Source organism: Salvelinus namaycush, chromosome 17 (genome assembly GCF_016432855.1).
Source record: "Salvelinus namaycush isolate Seneca chromosome 17, SaNama_1.0, whole genome shotgun sequence".
NCBI classification, from domain to species: domain Eukaryota; kingdom Metazoa; phylum Chordata; class Actinopteri; order Salmoniformes; family Salmonidae; genus Salvelinus; species Salvelinus namaycush.
The window spans coordinates 4,203,942-4,224,160 of record NC_052323.1 but is presented as its reverse complement, the minus strand read 5'-3'; the positions used below and the strand labels follow the sequence as shown (position 1 = coordinate 4,224,160).

Below are 20,219 nucleotides of genomic sequence, written 5' to 3'. Positions count from 1 at the left end.
CAAGTGCGAACCTGTGGCGAGGCTGCTTTTGCTATACTTTGTGCAGTAGGGTATGTTACCATAGTAACGCTAAGAAGGGAACCCAGCGAAGGAGAGTGTCTATCTACAGTATATGTGTCCTGACCCATTTCGATTTTCATCCCAGAAGTGTTTTGTCACGCTCACCTTGGCATTTTCCAACTGAGGCGCCTCTCTCTCTTGTCTCCTCTTCTTCGTCTCCTCCACCATTCGCAATTAAGAGGCTTAAAACCATGTAGATTCTCTCTCCTAGTCCCCCCACATATACAGTTATCGCAATCTGTAAGAGCACATAGTAAATAGTGGAATCTGTTAGTCGCTCAATTCAATATACTGTAACCACACTTCAATGGTTTGCGCTTTAGGCGATACCAAATCCTGTTAGATGAGAGATAAAAAAATGTCGTTTATAATTGAGGGTATATTAATAGATTTGTATAACTTTTTTTAAATTATTCAACTTGATGCCTGAGGCATTTGGATTACAACTTTTATCTGGATGGATTCAGACTGCTCGGACTTAGACGGCCATCTGAGTTATGAATACAATTAATGAATTCATCCATCTTGGGCAATGGATGATGGTCGGTAGGTCTGCATGTCTGTCTATCTCCCTGCTGGCCTGCCAGCCTGTCAGTCTGTCTGTTTTTCTCTCTGTCTGTCTGTCCCTCTCTCTCTCTGTAGCTCTGCCTCTCTGTCCGTCTCTGTTTTTGGTATGATGTTGCTGGGCATTTCCATTTAAAAGGACCCATGAGCACCAACATGTGAAGTTCAGAGGAGCATATCCAATTGGATGTCAAATGAAAGCTAAGAGTCTATATTTTTTAGACTTATATAAATGTTTCCATGATAAAAATTGTGAATAAGCAAGGGCTTTGATTTCTGGTCAAAAAGATGGAAAAGGGGTCTTAGACAACATCTGCCAGAAAAAGTCTTTAAAGGTGTTAGACATACTTAAAAACGGTCTGCCAACTAATATAAACACTTTTGTATTTAGTTTTGTGTCAATTATTTGCCTTCTGTAAGTTTAAGAAACATTGCCTTGTACCTTGTAATTCCATTACCAAAAACCCACATATCTTTCAGATATTTTCTAATATCTCTTCCTCATGAGGAGGGAGGATAATGAAAGTTCAGGGAAGTAATAAGTCAAGTTAGACCTACCAATTAGTTATAGTGTTTTTACTGATATCAAGTTTGTTTGAATTATTAAGTGGTTAAAACTTGGAATTCTGTTACCAAATCTGTAGTGGAATTACTGCAATTGAATTACAATGGGAAATCATAGTTAGTCACAAACCACAATTGGGTCACCTGCTACTGTCCTCCCTTCCACTGGCATACTGTTATGTTAAGCTCCTAAGTTTTTTTTCTCTTTCTGTCATCTGGTGGTCAAAGCAAGACTGTGAAAACAGTCTGGACAACCCCTCCCTCTCCCTCTCTCTCTTTGCCACTCTCTCTCTCTCTTCTCTCTCTCTCCCTCTCCCAGCTCTTACTGACACCTGCCATGACAACTACCACCTACCCTCTTTTAATTTACTGACCGACACCGAACATCCATGGATGTTGAAAAGTAGTTGAAATTTGGTTAGTCCGCCCTGGCCGGACCAAATTTGAACCAATCATAGACGTCTATGTTTCACAAGTTTGAACAGCACAGTACAGTATGGTAGAGCACAGTGGCGGCCAGTACAGTGCTTCATTTTTGAATAAATGTACGTATTTGTTCAAAACTGTTCAGCTATTGTCTTTCTCTCTCTTTGAGTCAACTACTCACCACATTTTATGCACTACAGTGCTAGCTAGCTGTAGCTTATGCTTTCAGTACTAGATTAATTCTCTGATCCTTTGATTGGGTGAATAAAATGTCAGATCATGCTGCAAGAGTTCTGATAGGTTGGAGGACATCCTCCGAAAGTTGCCATAATTACTGTGTAAGTCTATGGAAGGGGGTGAGAACCATGAGCCTCCTAGGTTTTGTATTGAAATCAATGTACCCAGAGGAGGATGGAAACTAGCTGTCCTCCAGCTACACCATGGTGCTACCCTACAGACTGCTGTTAAGGCTGCTTTAGACAGACCTTTATTGCGAAACAGTGTGTTTTAATCAGAGAAGAATCAGAGAAGAACGAAATCTTAAAGTAATCTTGCTGAGGAATCAGTGCAGTGAAGGGTGTATACTCGATCATACTGAGTTGAGTATTCAAGAGGGACATAGGCTTCATAGTCTGGATGAGGAACAATCAACAATCATTATTGTTATTTATGACGTTGACATTTTGGCCGACTTGACAGAAGTCACAGTAGACCATTCAAATAAGTGTAGTCAAGTTATTCTTCTGGGTTTGTTGGAATTCTGTACAGGTTGAGTATTATTGATAGCAATGTAATCAATAAAAGGTTGTAACACAGGTCTGCATATCAAACGGACCGTTCTTTAGACACAGAAGCAGTTGCTTATTTGATCTGTTGTATTGCTGTTGCATTACTAGGCCGTTGGTGTGTCATCCACAGTTACATGTAAGATGCATTTTTGTTTTGCACAGATTCCATCTATTGTGGGTTATTCCGTTATCATATTTGCCTACTTAATCGAGATATGCATTTGCAGTTTAGATTGAACAACTCTTCGGGTTACATCGTCAGTGAGGTGAATTTGTTGGATGTGTAGTGTGCAATTATTAAATGAACTGCTCTAAATCAGACATGGCTTTATAAGGGCTTGAAATACTGGTAACAAAGAATAGTCCCTAAAACAAAAACTGCCGAATACAACTTGGGTCGACTCCAAAACAATGATAGAAGCAGTAAACGACCCTTATACTGGAACCATGCAGCCCTCAAACCCGTCCAATGAACATTCGCTCCCTCCCGCCTACCCTGCCTTTCAGACCCCCTTCCCTTGCTCCCCTCCCCACTGTCACCTCCCCGCTATAGCAGCGAACTAGTCAGCCCAACGTGCAGAGTAGCTCAGCCTTGTATAGCGGCTGGTTCCACGGCGTCGTTAAGAGCGTCGCACTCCATGTGCGTTGCGTGGATGTTGATATTGCGCTCTGCAGCTTGTAACCGCGGCAAGAACTCAACATGTCGAACCCTCCCCACGACCCGTTCTATTCCTCCCCATTCGGACCCTTCTACAGAAGGCACTCGCCCTACATGGTCCAACCCGAGTATAGGATCTACGAGATGAACAAACGACTACAATCTCGTACTGAGGTGAGTTCTGCACAGTATAGGACCTATGTAACGGCACAGGGTCCAGGCAAAGAACGGGGTTGCCCCGTTATTTGAAGGTGTTAGGATGTTTGTTTTCAGGGAGAAATGTATGTGTGTTTGGGTCGGCTCAGTGGTTTAACCTGGAAAGTGGCTACATTTGTAAGTACAGATGTGTTCATGTTACACATGTGCCTAACCTTCCAAGTACAGTATGTCATAGCCTATATTAAGTGGAGTTGTTTTTCCTCCTAAATGACATGATTAAAGTACAGAACATTTGACTAAAAAATATATATTTTCAAGAAGAAAGATTCATTGTTTGGATATGCGATCATGTAAAACATGACTGAGCAAGGAAATGTGTTCAGTTCAGTAAGTTTTGGTTTAATTGCCATTGTAAAGATACTTTGTTTGAAATACCAGCCTAGAACACAAACAATTATAAATCATTAGTAACAACAAAAGTTTGTTATTTAGTTTGTCAGGTAAATCTAGTTTGTAGTTTGTCAGGTAAATCTAGTTTGTAGTTTGTCAGGTAAATCTAGTTTGTAGTTTGTCAGGTAAATGTAGTTTGTAGTTTGTCAGGTAAATGTAGTTTGTAGTTTGTCAGGTAAATGTAGTTTGTAGTTTGTCAGGTAAATCTAGTTTGTCGTTTGTCAGGTAAATCTAGTTTGTAGTTTGTCAGGTAAATCTAGTTTGTAGTTTGTCAGGTAAATCTAGTTTGTCGTTTGTCAGGTAAATCTAGTTTGTAGTTTGTCAGGTAAATCTAGTTTGTAGTTTGTCAGGTAAATGTAGTTTGTAGTTTGTCAGGTAAATCTAGTTTGTAGTTTGTCAGGTAAATCTAGTTTGTCGTTTGTCAGGTAAATCTAGTTTGTCGTTTGTCAGGTAAATCTAGTTTGTAGTTTGACAGGTAAATCTATTTAAGTGCATTCAGGAAAAAGAACAGTGTTTCGAAACATGTGAGGAGGATGTAACTTGACTATCAGGTGTGTGACCTTGGGTTTCTGATTGGGTCAGTCTATTGCATTCTCATGTACTGAACATGACAGATTGATACAGATCGATGGTTACAGACATGTACTTAGAGATAGTTGTTTTTATCAATTGTAGGAATTTGTTTCAAAAAAATCATACATGGGATGTTTGCCAATGATTATGAACAATCGCAGTAAACAGTGCTGTTTTAAAATACTATTTAAGATGAACTTCTGTGAGGTGTATTTTTTGGTTATGGCACAGTAATCCCCAAAAAATGATATAGGGCATTTCCATGTAAAAAGCCCCAATAAGCACCAACATGTGAAGTTCAATGGAGCACATCAAATTTCGTATCAAATGAACGCTTTTGAGAAACGTAGGCATATATACATTTTTCAACCATTTTACATCCTAAAAATGTTGAATAAGCGAAGGCTTAGATTGCAGAAAAAGTCTCAAAAGGTATTAGAAATACATTAAAACACAATAATGTTGAAGACCCCTGCCCACTAATATCAACATTTATATTTAGTTTTGCAGAAATGATTTGCCTTTTTGTAATATTGCTTAGTGTCTTGTCATTCTGTTATCAAAAACCCACGTCTTTAAGATACTGTATTTTCTCATTTCTCTCCCTCATGAGGAGGGAGGATAATGAAAGTTCACAGAAGTAACAAGTAAAGGTAGACCTACCAATTAATGTAGTTATAGTGTGCTTACTGATAACAGTTTGGTTTGTGATTTATTAAGTGATTAAATACATAATTCTGTTACCAAATCGGTAACAGAATGACCTAAAAACCTGTAACAGAATGACTGCAACTGAACTGGCTACAATGGGAGTACATAGTCGTCGCAAACCACAGTTGGTCCTCCTTTCCACTGGCATACTGTTATGTTCTGCTCATAATTGTGTTCTTTCTCTTTCTGTCGCGTTGTGGTCATAGCAAGAGTGTGAAAACAGAATGGGCAACCCCTCCCTCTTTCGCCCCCCCCCCCCTCCTTCTTTCTCTCTCCAGTTAATGTAACTCACCCGGCTCTTACTGACACCTACCCATGAGCCCCCTCTCTTTCCTTTTGCCGTAACCAGCCCTCTTACCCATTGAGCACCAACCGACACCAGACGTCCATGGACATTGAAATCTGGTCCTTCCAAATCTGAACCGATCATACACGTCTGTTTCACAAATTTGGTCAGCATAGTTCAGTATAGTAGAGTACAATAAAGTAGAGTAAAGGATAGATCAGTACAATACAGTACTCTACTGTACTGTACAGTAGATTTGAAGTTAGTACAGTACAGTATAAGGCCAAGGCAATGTTGCAGAGATGCAATAGCACAACATTCATTAATTATTCAACAGGAGTAGTCCAAACCCTTATGGACTTCCACTCCTGTACCGCCGATACCATGCCGGCAATAACTCCCAGCAACCGACCATACACTCCACCAATTTACTGCCATGATAGCCATCCTTCCAGCCATGCCGGTGGTAAATAGCATTTTGTTTTCATTCATTTTTACGATGGAATTATTCTTTTGAATCTCTCAACCGCCACCAAAAAAAGAGGCAGAAAATGTTTTGGTTGTTTATGAAAACTAAAAGGACTTTATTCATGATATTCATCTCAGAATTGTTTGGCCTTGAATGTCTTTTTTTATATAGAATGAGCCATGTGAACAGATTGAATCTTCGCTATTGTTACCTGGGCATTGTTAACGTTGTAAATATTGGCAATGGTAACTTATATCTGATAGAAATTCAATACGGAACCTTTCCATGTTTGGTTCCCATCCAGATGTTCCATTGGCCTACAGAAATTATATTGTAATTAATTATACATAAAGCGCATGGCTATCAAAACGGAAAATTCGATGCATGTTGTAAATGACATCCGGCTGTGATGAAAGCGTGTGGAAAACAGTGGATTCAATCTACCTTAAAACTATTCTTGGCTATGTAGTCTGAGAAAAACATTGCAGACAGCAAATTTGCATCCCAAATGGCACCCTATACCCTATAGTGCACTATTTTTGACCAGAGGTCTGTGTGCCCTGGTCAAAAGTAGTGCACTGTATAAGAACTAGGGTGCCATTTGGAACGTAGCCCAAGTCTTGTTAGTGTTTGGTATCCTGCCTTTGGAAGAGTCCTCCACAATATCCACAACAACAAATAGCACAGTGAATCCTTTGATTATTGAACTGGTGCCTGGCTGACTTGATGTTGTCCCAAAGTCTGTTCAATTGGCCCTATCATTGAACTGCAGCAAAGATAACAATTATATTGGTAATTCTGTTTTCATTCAGTTATTTCCCTGGTATTTGTTAAAAATGGTACCAGTTGATACTATGTAGAAATAAGTAACAGAAAGCACTGCCTTTAACCATACATTTCTGAGTAAATATCAGGTAAATACCAGCAGAAACAGGACCATAATATCCATATGCAAAATACAATACCAGTCAAAAGTGTGGACCCACCTACTCATTCAAGGGTTTTTCTTTATTTGTACTATTTTCTACCTTGTAGAATAATAGTGAAGACATCAAAACTATGAAATAACGCATATGGAATCATGTAGTAACCAAAAAAGTGTTAAACAGTTCAAAATGTATTTATATTTGAGATTCTTCAAAGTAGCCACACTTTGTCTTGATGACAGCTTTGCACGCTCTTGGCATTCTCTCAACCAGCTTCATAAGGAATGCTTTTCCAACAGTCTTGAAGGAGTTCCCACAAATGCTGAGCACTTGTTGGCTGCCTTTCCTTCACTCTGCGGTCCAACTTATCCCAAACCATCTCAATTGGGTTGAGGTTGGGTGATCGTGGAGGCCAGGTCATCTGATGCAGCACTCCATCACTCTCCTTCTTGGTCAAATAGCCCTTACATAGCCTGGAGGTGTGTTGGATCATTGTCCTGTTGAAAAACAAATGATAGTCCCGCTATGCGCAAACCTGATGGGATGGCGTATTGCTGCAGAATGCTGTGGAAGCCATGTTGGTTAAGTGTGCCTTGAATTCTAAATAAATCACTGACAGTGTCACCAGCAAAGCACCCCCACGCCATCACACCTCCTCTTACATGATCTCACACATGTGAAGATCATCCGTTCACCTACTATGCGTCTCACAAAGACACGGCGGTTTAAACCAAAAATGTCAAATTTGGACTCATCAGACCAAAGGACAGATTTCCACCGGTGTAATGTCCATTGCTCGTATTTCTTGGCCCAAGCAAGTCTCTTCTTATTATTGGTGTCCTTTAGTAGTGGTTTCTTTGCAGCAATTCGACCACGAAGGCCTGATTCATGCAGTCTCCTCTGAACAGTTGATGTTGAGATGTGTCTGTTACTTGAACTCTGTGAAGCAATTATTTGGGCAGCAATTTCCGAGGCTGATAACTCTAATGAACTTATCCTCTGCAGCAGAGGTAACTCTGGGTCTTCCTTTCCTGTGGCGGTCCTCATGAAAGCCAGATTCATCATAGCGCTTGATGGTTTTTGCGACTGCACTTGAAAAAAACTTTCTTTAAATTTTCCGTAATGACTGACCTTCATGTCTTAAAGTAATGATGGATTGTCGTTTCTCTTTGCTTATTTGAGCTGTTGGCATATTATGGACGTGGTCTTTTACCAAATAGGGCTATCTTCTGTATACCACCGCTACCTTGTCACAACATAACTGATTGGTTCAAACGGATTAAGAAGGAAAGAAATTCTACAAATGAACTTTTAACAAGGCACACCTGTTAACTGAAATGCATTCCAGGTGACTACCTCATGAAGCTAGTTGAGAGAATGCCAAGAGTGTGCAAAGCTGTCATCAAGGCAAAGGGTGGCTACTTTGAAGAATCTCAAATATAAAATATATTTTGATTTGTTTAACACTTTTTTTGGTTACTACATGATTCCATATGTGTTGTTTCACAGTTTTGATGTCTTCCCTGTTATTCTACAATGTAGAAAATATTACAAATAAAGAAAAACCCTGCAATGAGTAGGTTTGTCCGAACGTTTGACTGGTACTGTAAGTAACAACGTTGTATCATCCTGTGTTGTTTCAAAACAGGACGTAGAAAATGTCACTTTTTTAAAAGAGCAACCTGGACTCCATAAAATGAAAATAGCTGAATAGGTGTGTTGGACTTGTTATGCGTCCTAAATGATGCCATATTTCCTTCATAGTGCAATACTTTTGACCAGGGTCCATGGGGGCCCATTTGATGGGCTCATTTTTTGGCGGGTTATCTTTTCAGCACAGGTATGCCATTTTCCTAGCAGTCAGTTATATTAGTAAGTGTATGGCTGTTGAATCATGCCAACCACTATTCAATACTAGGACTATATATTGGCGTGTGTAGGAAAATATCAGGTACCCTTTTTTTATCTACTACCTTTTCTATTTAGAAAAGGTAAATAAATATACAGGGATGCAATACATTCTGAAATATTTCACTACCAGGTCTGCATTTACATTTGTTTATGGATGTGTATTTATGTTTGTTGTTGAGTTACCAAACCCCAGACACAGCAGCAAAATAGACACTGAGCACGGGAGCTGGGAATCAGCTCAAGTCTAGTTTTTACATGAAGTTGTTGTTGGCAGGCAAGTCAACTCATATGAGTCACTAATGTCCATGCCCTGTCCAGCTGATGAGAATAGTTTGGCCCAGAGAACAGCATATGCTGCAGTGTTACTTTGTGTTTCCGGAAGCAAGTCGGAATGGTCGAGTCTTAAAACCTAATCTGTTTTAGGTTATGAAGCGGTTTTAAACAAGTAATATGTGTTGTGTTGTTTTTAGGTAAACGATGGTATTTTGCTGAATGAATATCGATGTTACTGTATGCGTACTTTAAGGTCACTGATGGAGTAAACATTGGGTTATGCTATATGTTAAAGGTCATATAAACAATTTATCACCTGAAGTTATATTTTAAGTAAAGTTCAGTTTCTCGAGCATGTTGCTGAAACTGTTAGCCTATTAAAAATGAACCTGTGAAGGTTCACCTTTTTAGATGACAATCCTCATTACATCTTGTCGTACAGCAGTTATGACTCTTAATTAATACATTCTGCCCCAACTGTTCAATGCTGTATATCGCCATTATAATATTGATGTTTTTCAACCCTGATATTTTCCCAGTAATCCGTTTCACGTTCAGTCATATAAAACATACTTGGATTTGAATAAATATCAACAAGCCATAGTAAGTTTACAATTTATATTGTATCATCTTACAGTCATAAACTCTGTTTATGGCCTTCATCATGATCACCTTTGAACCACTAACTGTAAACTGTACTGTACTAGGAATACACTATGAAAGATGACTGTAAGTTCACTAACGATTAAACCACATCACTTGACATGCCATATGTTTTCAACACACGGCGCGCCATTGTCCTATTACATTTCATTTTACTCAGCGAACCTCTTCTGACCTACCAATCAAAACAGATTTTGATTGTTATATGACCGTATGCGTACGGACCGTGAGGTTCGACCGCATTGATTATGGCTACCGACCCCCGTATGAAGCCTCTACACACATCACATAAACATACGCACACCCCTCTGCTGTGATTTAGGGGTTGTGGGGGAATCTGACACTTAAGCGGATATGCAAATGAGGAGTCGGATTACCATTCAGAGGAGGGGCCTGCTCGACCCCAGCCGCTGTAAGCACATTAGCATAAACATTGTTAATATTCAGCAGGAGAGCGAGGAATAAAGCGTAACGCTGCGAGCGAGAAGCTGAGAAAGAGAGAGAGAGAAGAGAGAGAGAGAGAGAGAAGAGAGAGAGAGACAGAGAGAGAGAGAGAGAGAGAGAGAGAGAGAAAGAGAAGAGAGAGAGAGACAGAGAGAGAGAGAGAGAGAGAGAGAGAGAAAGAGACAGAGACAGAGAGAGAGAGAGAGAGAAAGGGGGAAACAATAGCACTTTAATGGAGGGTGTTACGTAGATTAGTATCGGCCAGCATTATCTGATGTGCTCAGGTTGAAAAGCAGTAATGGGAAGTTAAAATATTCACCTGGATTTAGCCAGTGTGCCTGAACCTTAGCTCTACTGAGGTGGATTGTGTTTAGTTTGGTGAAATCTGATAATTTACTCTTTCATTGACTGACCTCTGGTTGACTGACTGACTGTCTATTTTGTATGTAATCAGGTGGCCTGTTCCAAAATCAACCCCTTGTCCCTAGCCCCCCTTTTCCCAACCCCTAGGCATTTGTGTAGATCTGATCGGATTGGCTACTGTATAAGCGTTAAGGCAAAAATCCACCCCTCCCAGTCTATCAGAGGGCAAATTGGGATTATTACCATATTGCTTATACTTCTCAGATCTACATGAAGAGCCCAGGAGTGGGGGATATGAGTCAATGTGGAACTGAACGTTAAGTGATTGTTGTCAGTCCATTGCTTAAGGATACTGTACACTGCACTGCCCCCATCTGGGAATGACATTCCACCTTTTATCAGAGTTAGATCCCTTCATCCTCAGCCATGCAAGAGAATCACCAGTATGTGGAAAACTTACTCCGTGATTTAAGCAGTGCATAAAACAGACACAAAATCCCATCCTAGATAGGTCCTACAGTACCTACAGGTGTTGCATCTTCATTTGACCTATATTGTCCCAGAAAAATAATCCTGCAGCATCAGGATTTTAACATTTAGTCCATAATGTTGGTTGATTGGTGGTTAGGCTATTAGCTGGCCAAAAGTAGACTACATGAAAAGTACAATACTGTGTGTTAGTGTGGGTTTTCAGTGAAAAGAGTGATCAAATTAAGATCCTACATCTGCACCTGGCCTGAAATGGCCAAATACCACAGACAATTGTGACAGTTATTTCATTATAGACAGTGCCTATCAAACTTGCCTATCAAACAGTGCCTATCAAACTTGATTTGCTCTGTTTCCATCAATTGTGCTAATCAATCAGACCTGGGTTCAAATACTATTTAAAATCTTTCAAATACTTTGGCCGTTTGCTTTAGCCTGCCTGAAGTGCTAGATGGGTGGGGTTTGCCGAATTGGGACTATTCTATTGGTTCTTTAAGCCAGGCAAGCTCAAATAAGCACAGATAAAGTGTTTGCAATTATTTGAACTCAGGTCTGATGCTAATCAATTTAGTTATCATCAGATGTTGTTAGAGGATGTTCACATGTCTAACTCCAAAAAAAAACATATTTGGCCCAAACAATGAGGTGTTGGTCCGGCCAGCAGGAAGCTTGGACAATGGTCCCACCTTTTTCCTGCCACTTTCCCACAGTTCCCATAGTTCCTTCCAGGGTACAGTGTTGCACAGATAACTGATAAGACACAGGAACTTATTACTTCCTGTTCATGTGATTTTTTATTTATTTTATTTATGAATTTCTGTTCTTCATGATCATAGTGAATATGGATGTTTTATTATCATGGCTTGTAGTGCTGATGCCACAGCCCACAGACATAGCTGTCCCTAATTGATTCCTTCTATGTCTTTAATAAAGAAATTGTTAGTTCATTAATAATGGCATACCATTATTGTGTGTTTTTTTAAAGTGGGTAGATTAACTTTAATATTGCAGATACATTGTGGCTTCCATCAATGTAATTGTCTGCATCATTTCCAATTCCCCATACATTTGTTTGTAAATATATATATACTACCGTTCAAAAGTTTAGGGTCACTTAGAAATGTCCATGTTATTGAAAGAATGGGCCTCCGTAGGCGTACAGAGGCCCATTATCAGCAACCATCCCTCCTGTGTTCCAATGGCACGTTGTGTTAGCTAATCCAAGTTTATCATTTTGAAAGGCTAATTGATCATTAGAAAACCCTTTTGCAATTATGTTAGTACATCTGAAAACTGTTGTGCTGATTAAAGAAGCAATGAAACTGGCCTTCTTTAGACTAGTTGAGTATCTGGAGCATCAGCATTTGTGGGTTCGATTACAGGCTCAAAATGGCTAGAAACAAAGAACTTTCTTCTGAAACTCGTCAGTCTATTCTTCTTCTGAGAAATGAAGGCTATTCCATGTGAGAAATTGCCAAGAAACGGAATATCTGGTACAACACTGTGTACTACTCCCTTCACAGAACAACGCAAACTGTCTTTAACCAGAATAGAAAGAGGAGTGGGAGGCCCCGGTGCACAACTGAGCAAAAGGACAAGTACATTAGAGTGCCATCACCGTACAATGACACCTTTGTTTTTAAGCCCTGGATTTCTAACCCCTTGATATTGTTGTTGGATCTGATTTTAATAGCTAACATTTCGATGGCCATAATAAATAGATATGCCGATAGTAGACAACCTTGTTTTACTCCTCTTTATAGTTTAATCCTTTCTGAGAAGTAGCCATTTTTTACTATTTTACACCTAGGGTTACTATACATAACTTTAACCCATTTTATAACAGTTTCTCCAAAATTGAAATATTCCAGGCATTTATATATACATTCCAGTTGTACTTAATCAAAAGCCTTTTCAAAGTCAGCTATGAATACCAGGCCTGTTTTACCAGATTTTTCATAGTGTTCTATTGTTTCCAGTACTTGTCTTATATTATCTCCAATGTATCATCCATGTAAAAAACCTGTCTGATTTGTATGAATAATATCTGACAATACCTTTTTAATTCTATGCGCTATGCTTTTAGCTACAATTTTTGTATACATTTTTGAATTTTAGCTATTGGCATACAATTTTATAATGCTAATTATTCTCTCTGACATATTAGATGAGTAGGTGATAAATACCGATAACAATTATGTCAAATGGCCATATAATGTACAGGTGCTATAATTCTCAAAATGTCAGAAAACCACATTGTTGACTATTCCCACCAGAAACATAGGGAAGACTTCGGAAGACAGGTTACAGCTGGAGTTAAATATATTGGCATAACAACTACGTTCGTCTTCACTGATGAAAAAAAATGTACTCTGGTTTCAGGAAATTAGCTGATGAACTATACACTATACCAATGATACCACAATACTCACAAAGCATTATGAGTAAAACTGGCATTGAGTTTGATGAGGCAAACAGCTGCATGTTTATTGGTCCAATTAGTGCATGCTGTTGTGTTGTCTAGGACCCACTGGTGCATCGTGGGTAGTGGCCATGTGAAGGCAGTAGCTTTTCAAGGACACAGCTTTTCTTTCGTTCACCTCCACTCATTTGCATACTGCAAGGGTGGTATCCCTAATGTTTGCTTACTGCTTTGTACCACAGTAAACAGCTTTAGAAAAATATATCAGCATTGCTAGCATTGCATACTGAATTTAATGTACTTAAATTGTGCATTATAATGCATAGTTTGAATAGTATGTATCTCTTCACACCTACACTCATATGCACTTTACATACAGTATGTACACTACCTTGAAAAGCTCTCTATGCATCATGACTGTGTCTTTCAGACACATAAGCCATTATGCTTCGTAACCCCAGGGCCTTCGACAGTATAATTCTCATTGTCAAAGATGCAGGGTCTGATCCATTCACTATTTGAATGGGATTGCAGAGGTTGTTAATTCACCAAGGTTAGGCCCCAGACACACCCACTCTCTAGGAGGCCACTCTCGTGCAATAGACCAGCGGAAGAAGGCGAAAATACCCCGTAACTAAAGCATGCTGGGAATATTATTGCGTCAGATTGAAATGTATTGACATTGTGCCTCAATTCATGGAGTGTTGTAAGTGTGCGTGTGTGTGTGCTAATTTCTGTGTTACTGTTAGTGAGTGTGTGTATGCGCTCATATGTGTTTGTGACTTTGTGTGTACAGGACAGTGTGTGTGTGTGTGTGTGTGTGTGTGCGTGTGCGTCATCTATTTGTAAGTGTGTGTGAATAGGAGCCTCAGGTCTACTGTTATTTACAGACAATCCTCACTATGGTGTCCCACTAATCTTTTAGCTATCCCATAAATCCATGCCCGCTTGGCCCGCTGTGATGTGATGTGATGATGTGTGACACACACACACACACACACACACACACACACACACACACACACACACACACACACACACACACACACACACACACACACACACACACACACACACACAAACAAACACAAACACAAACACACACACACACACACACGTGCACACGCACACGTGCACACACACAAACACCCCCCCCACCACCACACACACACACACACACACTACCCCCCACCACACAGACACACACACACACACCTTCTTGCCCTTTAGGCTGTTGTCTGTGGCCAATAATTTTTGTACCATGTTTTGTGCTGCTAACATGTTGTGTTGCTACCATGTTGTGTTGTCATGTGTTGCTGCCTTGCCATGTTGTTGTCTTAGGTCTCTCTTTATGTAGTGTTATGGTGTCTCTCTTGTCGCGATGTGTGTTTTGTCCTATATTAATATATATATTTTTTTATCCCAGCCCCTGTCCCCGCAGGAGACCTTTTGCCTTTTGGTAGGCCATCATTGTAAATAAGAATTTGTTCTTAATTGACTTGCCTAGTTAATTAAAGAGATTAAATTAACAGACACACACACTATCACCCACTCCAATTGACACATTTGATAAATCCCTCTAGACGGGAACTATCTGTTCAAATCAATAGGGCTTTATTGGCTGGCAGTGGCAGGTGTCAGAGAGGATAACCTGCTGTGTTAGTTCACCTGAGGTCTCTGCAGCTTGCCACTGATCTGTGGTGGTTGACACCAGCTAGCATAGCACTGCTGGCTTGTCAGCTAGTCAGGAATTCAGGTAGCGTAAATAAAAGCATGACACGAGTGTGTGGAGAGTTTCCCCTCCTGTCCAGCGATGCATGGAGGTGGAGAAGGAGGAAGCTGGTCTGGATAGCTGTTGCATGGGATAGATTTGGATGAGATGTTAAAGAGAAAGAGGGAAGTGTGGCAGAGTTGTCAAGTACTGATTGTTTTATATACATTTGGTTCGGGTGGCAGCTGGCCTAGCCTAGATAGCCTAGCAGTTAAGGGGTTGGGCCATTAAGTGAAAGGTTGCTGGTTCGTATCCCTTAGCTGACTAGGTGAAAAATCTGTCAATGTGCCCTTGAGCAAGGAACCCTAATTGCTCCTGTAAGTGCATACAGGCAGCTGACCTGACTGGGTAGTGTATCTATCTAACAGAAATCAGAACTACAGTATAGAGTAAAACACAGTCTAAGTATTATACCAATACACACGAGGATTGCAATTGAATATATCTTCAGCAAAAATTATTCTATTGGTTCCAATTCAACATTTTGATACCAGAAGGCCTATATGTTGCTTTGGAGGCCTTTGCGCCCCACCTTGAAATCAAACTAGGGGAAACACTGCCATGCACATACAGTACAGTACTTAGTGTGATGTAAGCATCAGCCAAATTAATCAAAGATAGACCACTGTTCTGTATCTCCTTCTCAACTCTGCTCTTTCTTGAAACAGAGGCCCTGTTTGTATGGTTGAATGCCAGAGCAAAATGTCAATGGACCTCCTGAATGGAACATATTGAGTCGAAACTGACTCACTAACATAGAAATCCATTCTGTAAAGTAGCAGGAGCTTAAGTAAGAGGATGTTGAAGGGATGTTTCCACTAGTAATCCCACAAGTTTATATGGAATAGGACATCTGACATGTATTAAATCCCCTCACCTGTTATTTGACAAAAGGAAAAAGTTCTGAAGACAGACTAAGTAATACCTTTCATCGACACACTACAGGAAAACACAATTGTCTATGTGTTCTACTCCTACTTCATTTTACTACTAACAAAATATTTACCTTCTACTGTTGAAGTCGGAAGTTTACATACACTTACACGGAACCCAAATCGTGCACTCTTGTGCATAAATTTATTTTGCCACCCACACCAATCACGATCACGACACGCAGGTTAAAATATCAAAACAAACTCTGAACCAATGCCATTAATTTGGGGACAGGTCGAAAAGCATTAAACATGTATGGCAATTTAGCTAGTTAGCTTGCACTTGCTAGCTAATTTGTCCTATTTAGCTAGCTTGCTGTTGCTAGCTAATTTGTCCTGGGATATAAACATGGGGTTGTTATTTTACATGAAATGCACAAGGTCCTCTACTCCGACAATTAATCCACACATAAAACGGTAAACCGAAAGGTTTCTAGTCATCTCTCCTCCTTCCTTGGCTTTTTCGTCTTTGAATTTATATGGTGATTGGCATCTTGCACCCACACTGCGCGAGCAGTCTTCCATTTGGAAGACCCATTTGCAACCAAGCTTCAACTTCCTGACTGATGTCTTGAGATGTTGCTTCAATATATCCACATAATTTTCCTACCTCATGATGCCGTCTAATTTGTGAAGTGCACCAGTCCCTCTTGCAGCAAAGCACCCCCACAACATGATGCTACCACCCCCGTGCTTCAGGGTTGGGATGGTGTTCTTCGGCTTGCAAGCCTCCCCCTTTTTCCTCCAAACATACCGATGGTCATTATGGCCAAACAGTTCTATTTGTGTTTCATCAGACCTTTAGTTTTTTTAGTTTAGTTTATTAATTCGACGATTTAAAAAAAACAAGCACACAAATCTTAAAAGCCATACATGCACATGAATAAAATCATCGAGGACAACGCACAATAAAGTCTGGGACTTATTTCCATTGTGGTCCTCTGGAGACAAGATGGCTAGACAAGATCGAACACAGTATGGCAGTCAAGAGGACCAGAGGAAATTTCGTCAAAAAGTATGATCTTTGTCCCCATGTCGAGTCGCAAACCGTTGTGGGGCTTTTTTATGACGGTTTTGAAGCAGTGGCTTCTTCCTAGCAGAGGGGCCTTTCAGGTTATGTCGATATAGGACTCGTTTTACTGTGAATTATAAGTGAAATAATCTGTCTGTAAACAATTGTTGGAAAAATACTTGTGTCATGCACAAAGTAGATGTCCTATCTGACTTGCCAAAACTATTGTTTGTTAACAATACATTTGTGGAGTGGTTGAAAAACGAGTTTTAATGACTCCAACCTAACTGTATGTAAACTTCCGACTTCAACTGTATATGGAAATGTGATACAATGTTTAGCCATTTACAACACAAAAACCATAAAAGTTGTTGAATGGCAATAAAGTTCAAGTTAAAGCAGCCGACCATCCTGAAAGTGTTATTGAATGGAGAGGCTTGTCGTGGAGAGAGAGAGATGGAAAGCGAGAGAGGGAGCGAGACAGAATGAGAGAGAGAGGAAGTGAAGACAGAGGGAGAGAAGGTGAATGAATGAAAGAGAGCGAGAGAGAGAGAGAGAGAGAGAGAGAGAAAGGGATAGAGTGCCTTGTTGCCCCTTGGCTTTACTGTCACTCCCTGGAGGCCCCTCACAGGACAGGATTATCTGCTGAGGTCATTCAGCCTGGTGAGTGTGACTAATCAGAATGTCTCTCACACACACACACACACACACACACACACACACACACACACACACACACACACACACACACACACACACACACACACACACACACACACACACACACACACACACACACATGCATGTACTCATGCACTTACACACACACATAAAAATACAAGAAAAGAAATGAACAACGATATAGATAGCCATGCAGATATCTCTCTGTCTCTGTCTCTCTCGCGCGCTCTCTCACGTACACACATTCCTCACACATGCACACACACTTCTCAACCAGCTCATCCAGTGCTGTCCCAGTGGAGGTCTCGTCAGTCGCGTGTGTGACCATTGTTGTTGATTATCCGCTAGGGAAACGCTGCTGCACTAAGGCATCCATGTCCCAGAAAATGTTAGCTTCTCCCCCCATCCCACCACCATACCACCCTGCCCACTGGGCAAGAACTGGTTGAATCAACGTTGCTTCCACGTCATTTCAACAGAAAAAAAGCAATGCGATGACATTGAATCAACCCGAAATGTTTTTGTTGATTTCATGTTGCATTCAGGTTAGTTGTACAACCAAACCAAATGTAAATCCAAACTGGATGTTGAACTGACGTCTGTGCCCATTGGGTGTCCTCCTGTCCCCTGGCAGAGTCCATCCACTGCCAGTTGCCTGGTACTAGCCCAGTTACACACAACGCAGACTCCTGTTGAGTTAATAATCACCACCAACAGTCCCAGTTCATGACTCATTGAGCTTTTGATGTGTGCTGATAAAATGCAATGATGGTGCAGCAGTGGGGGTATCTGGGTCAAAATGAAGAAACACAGTTTGCTTGCTCTAAATTTGGGCGGCAGTGGTGCAAATATGTGACCGTGCGGGAATTGTACATTACATTTTTAGTTACACTGTTTATAAACACTGCATATTTATACACTGCATTCTTGACATAGCTCACTCTAATATATCTACTGCTGTACATATCATACTTAGTATATCTGGTGTAAATTCATCCGGTGTGTATAGGTATACAGTAGATTGCATTTGAATTACTGCTAATCCGATGTTGTTCCGGCATTTCAACATTATTATATCTTTTTGTATTATTTGTGTACTTGACATTTTACTGCGTTGTTAGGAGCTAGTAACATAAGCATTCCGCTGCACCCGCTATAACACCTGCTAAACTGTGCACTCGACCAATAAACTTTGATTTGATTTGAAATTGGAAGATGAGTATCATTTTTCATAAACTCAGCAAAAAAAAAGAAACGTCCTCTCACTGTCAACTGTGTTTATTTTCAGCAAACTTAACATGTGTAAATATTTGTATGAACATAACAAGATTCAACAACTGAGACATAAACTGAATAAGTTCCATGGACATGTGACTAACAGAAATGGAATAATGTGTCCCTGAACAAAGGGGGGGGGGGGGGGGGGGGTCAAAATCAAAAGTAACAGTCAGTATCTGCTGTGGACACCAGATGCATTAAGTACTGCAGTGCATCTCCTCATGGACTGCGTCAGATTAGCCAGTTCTTGCTGTGAGATGTTACCCCACTATTCCGCCAAGGCACCTGCAAGTTCCCGGACATTTTTTGGGGGAATGGCCTTAGCCCTCACGTTCCGATCCAACAGGTCCCAGACGTGCTCAATGGGATTGAGATCCAGGCTCTTCGCTGGCCATGACAGAACACTGACATTCCTGTCTTGCAGGAAATCACACACAGAATGAGCAGTATGGCTGGTGGCATTGTCATGCTGGAGGGTCATGTCAGGATGAGCCTGCAGGAAGGGTACCACATGAGGGAGGAGGATGTCTTCCCTGTAACACACAGCGTTGAGATTGTCTGCAATGACAACAAGCTCAGTCCGATGAGGCTGTGACACACCGCCCCAGACCATGACGGACCCTCCACCTCCAAATCAATCCCGCTCCAGAGTACAGGCCTCGGTGTAACGCTTATTCCTTCGACGCTAGACGCGAATCCGACCATCACTCTTGGTGAGACAAAACCGTGACTCGTCAGTGAAGAGCACTTTTGCCAGTCCTGTCTGGTCCAGCGACGGTGAGTTTGTGCCCATAGTCAACGTTGTTGCCGGTGATGTCTGGTGAGGACCTGCCTTACAACAGTTCTACAAGCCCTCAGTCCAGCCTCTCTCAGCCTATTGCGGACAGTCTGAGCACTGATGGAGGGATTGTGCGTTTCTGGTGTAACTCGGGCAGTTGTTGCCATCCTGTACCTGTCCCGCAGGTGTGATGTTCGGATGTACCGATCCTGTGCAGGTGTTGTTACACATAGTCTGCCACTACGAAGACGATCAGCTGTCCGTCCTGTCTCCCTGTAGCACTGTCTTAGGCGTCTCACAGTACGGACATTGCAATTTATTGCCCTGGCCACATCTGCAGTCCTCATGCCTCCTTGCAGCATGCCTAAGGCACATTCACACAGATGAGCAGGGACCCTGGGCATCTTTCTTTTGGTGTTTTTCAGAGTCAGTAGAAAGGCTTCTTTAGTGTCCTAAGTTTTTATAACTGTGACCTTAATTGCCAAACGTCTGTAAGCTGTTAGTGTCTTAACGACCGTTCCACAGGTGCATGTTCATGAATTGTTTCTGGTTCATTGAACAAGCATGG

The 20,219-nt window shown here is 40.9% G+C and overlaps 1 protein-coding gene across 4 annotated transcripts in view; it reads left to right on the top strand.

Annotated features, from left to right (window-relative positions):
* The first annotated feature begins 2,991 nt into the window (after positions 1-2,991).
* The window catches only part of LOC120062240 (LIM domain-binding protein 2), an 88,010-nt gene continuing 70,782 nt past the window's right edge, over positions 2,992-20,219 (top strand). For all 4 annotated transcript variants that reach the window (XM_039012064.1, XM_039012063.1, XM_039012062.1 and 1 more), the window contains exon 1: positions 2,992-3,234. In XM_039012064.1, the coding sequence (XP_038867992.1) occupies positions 3,103-3,234 (132 nt within the window). In that variant the 5' untranslated portion in view covers positions 2,992-3,102. The remainder of the gene's footprint in view (positions 3,235-20,219) is intronic.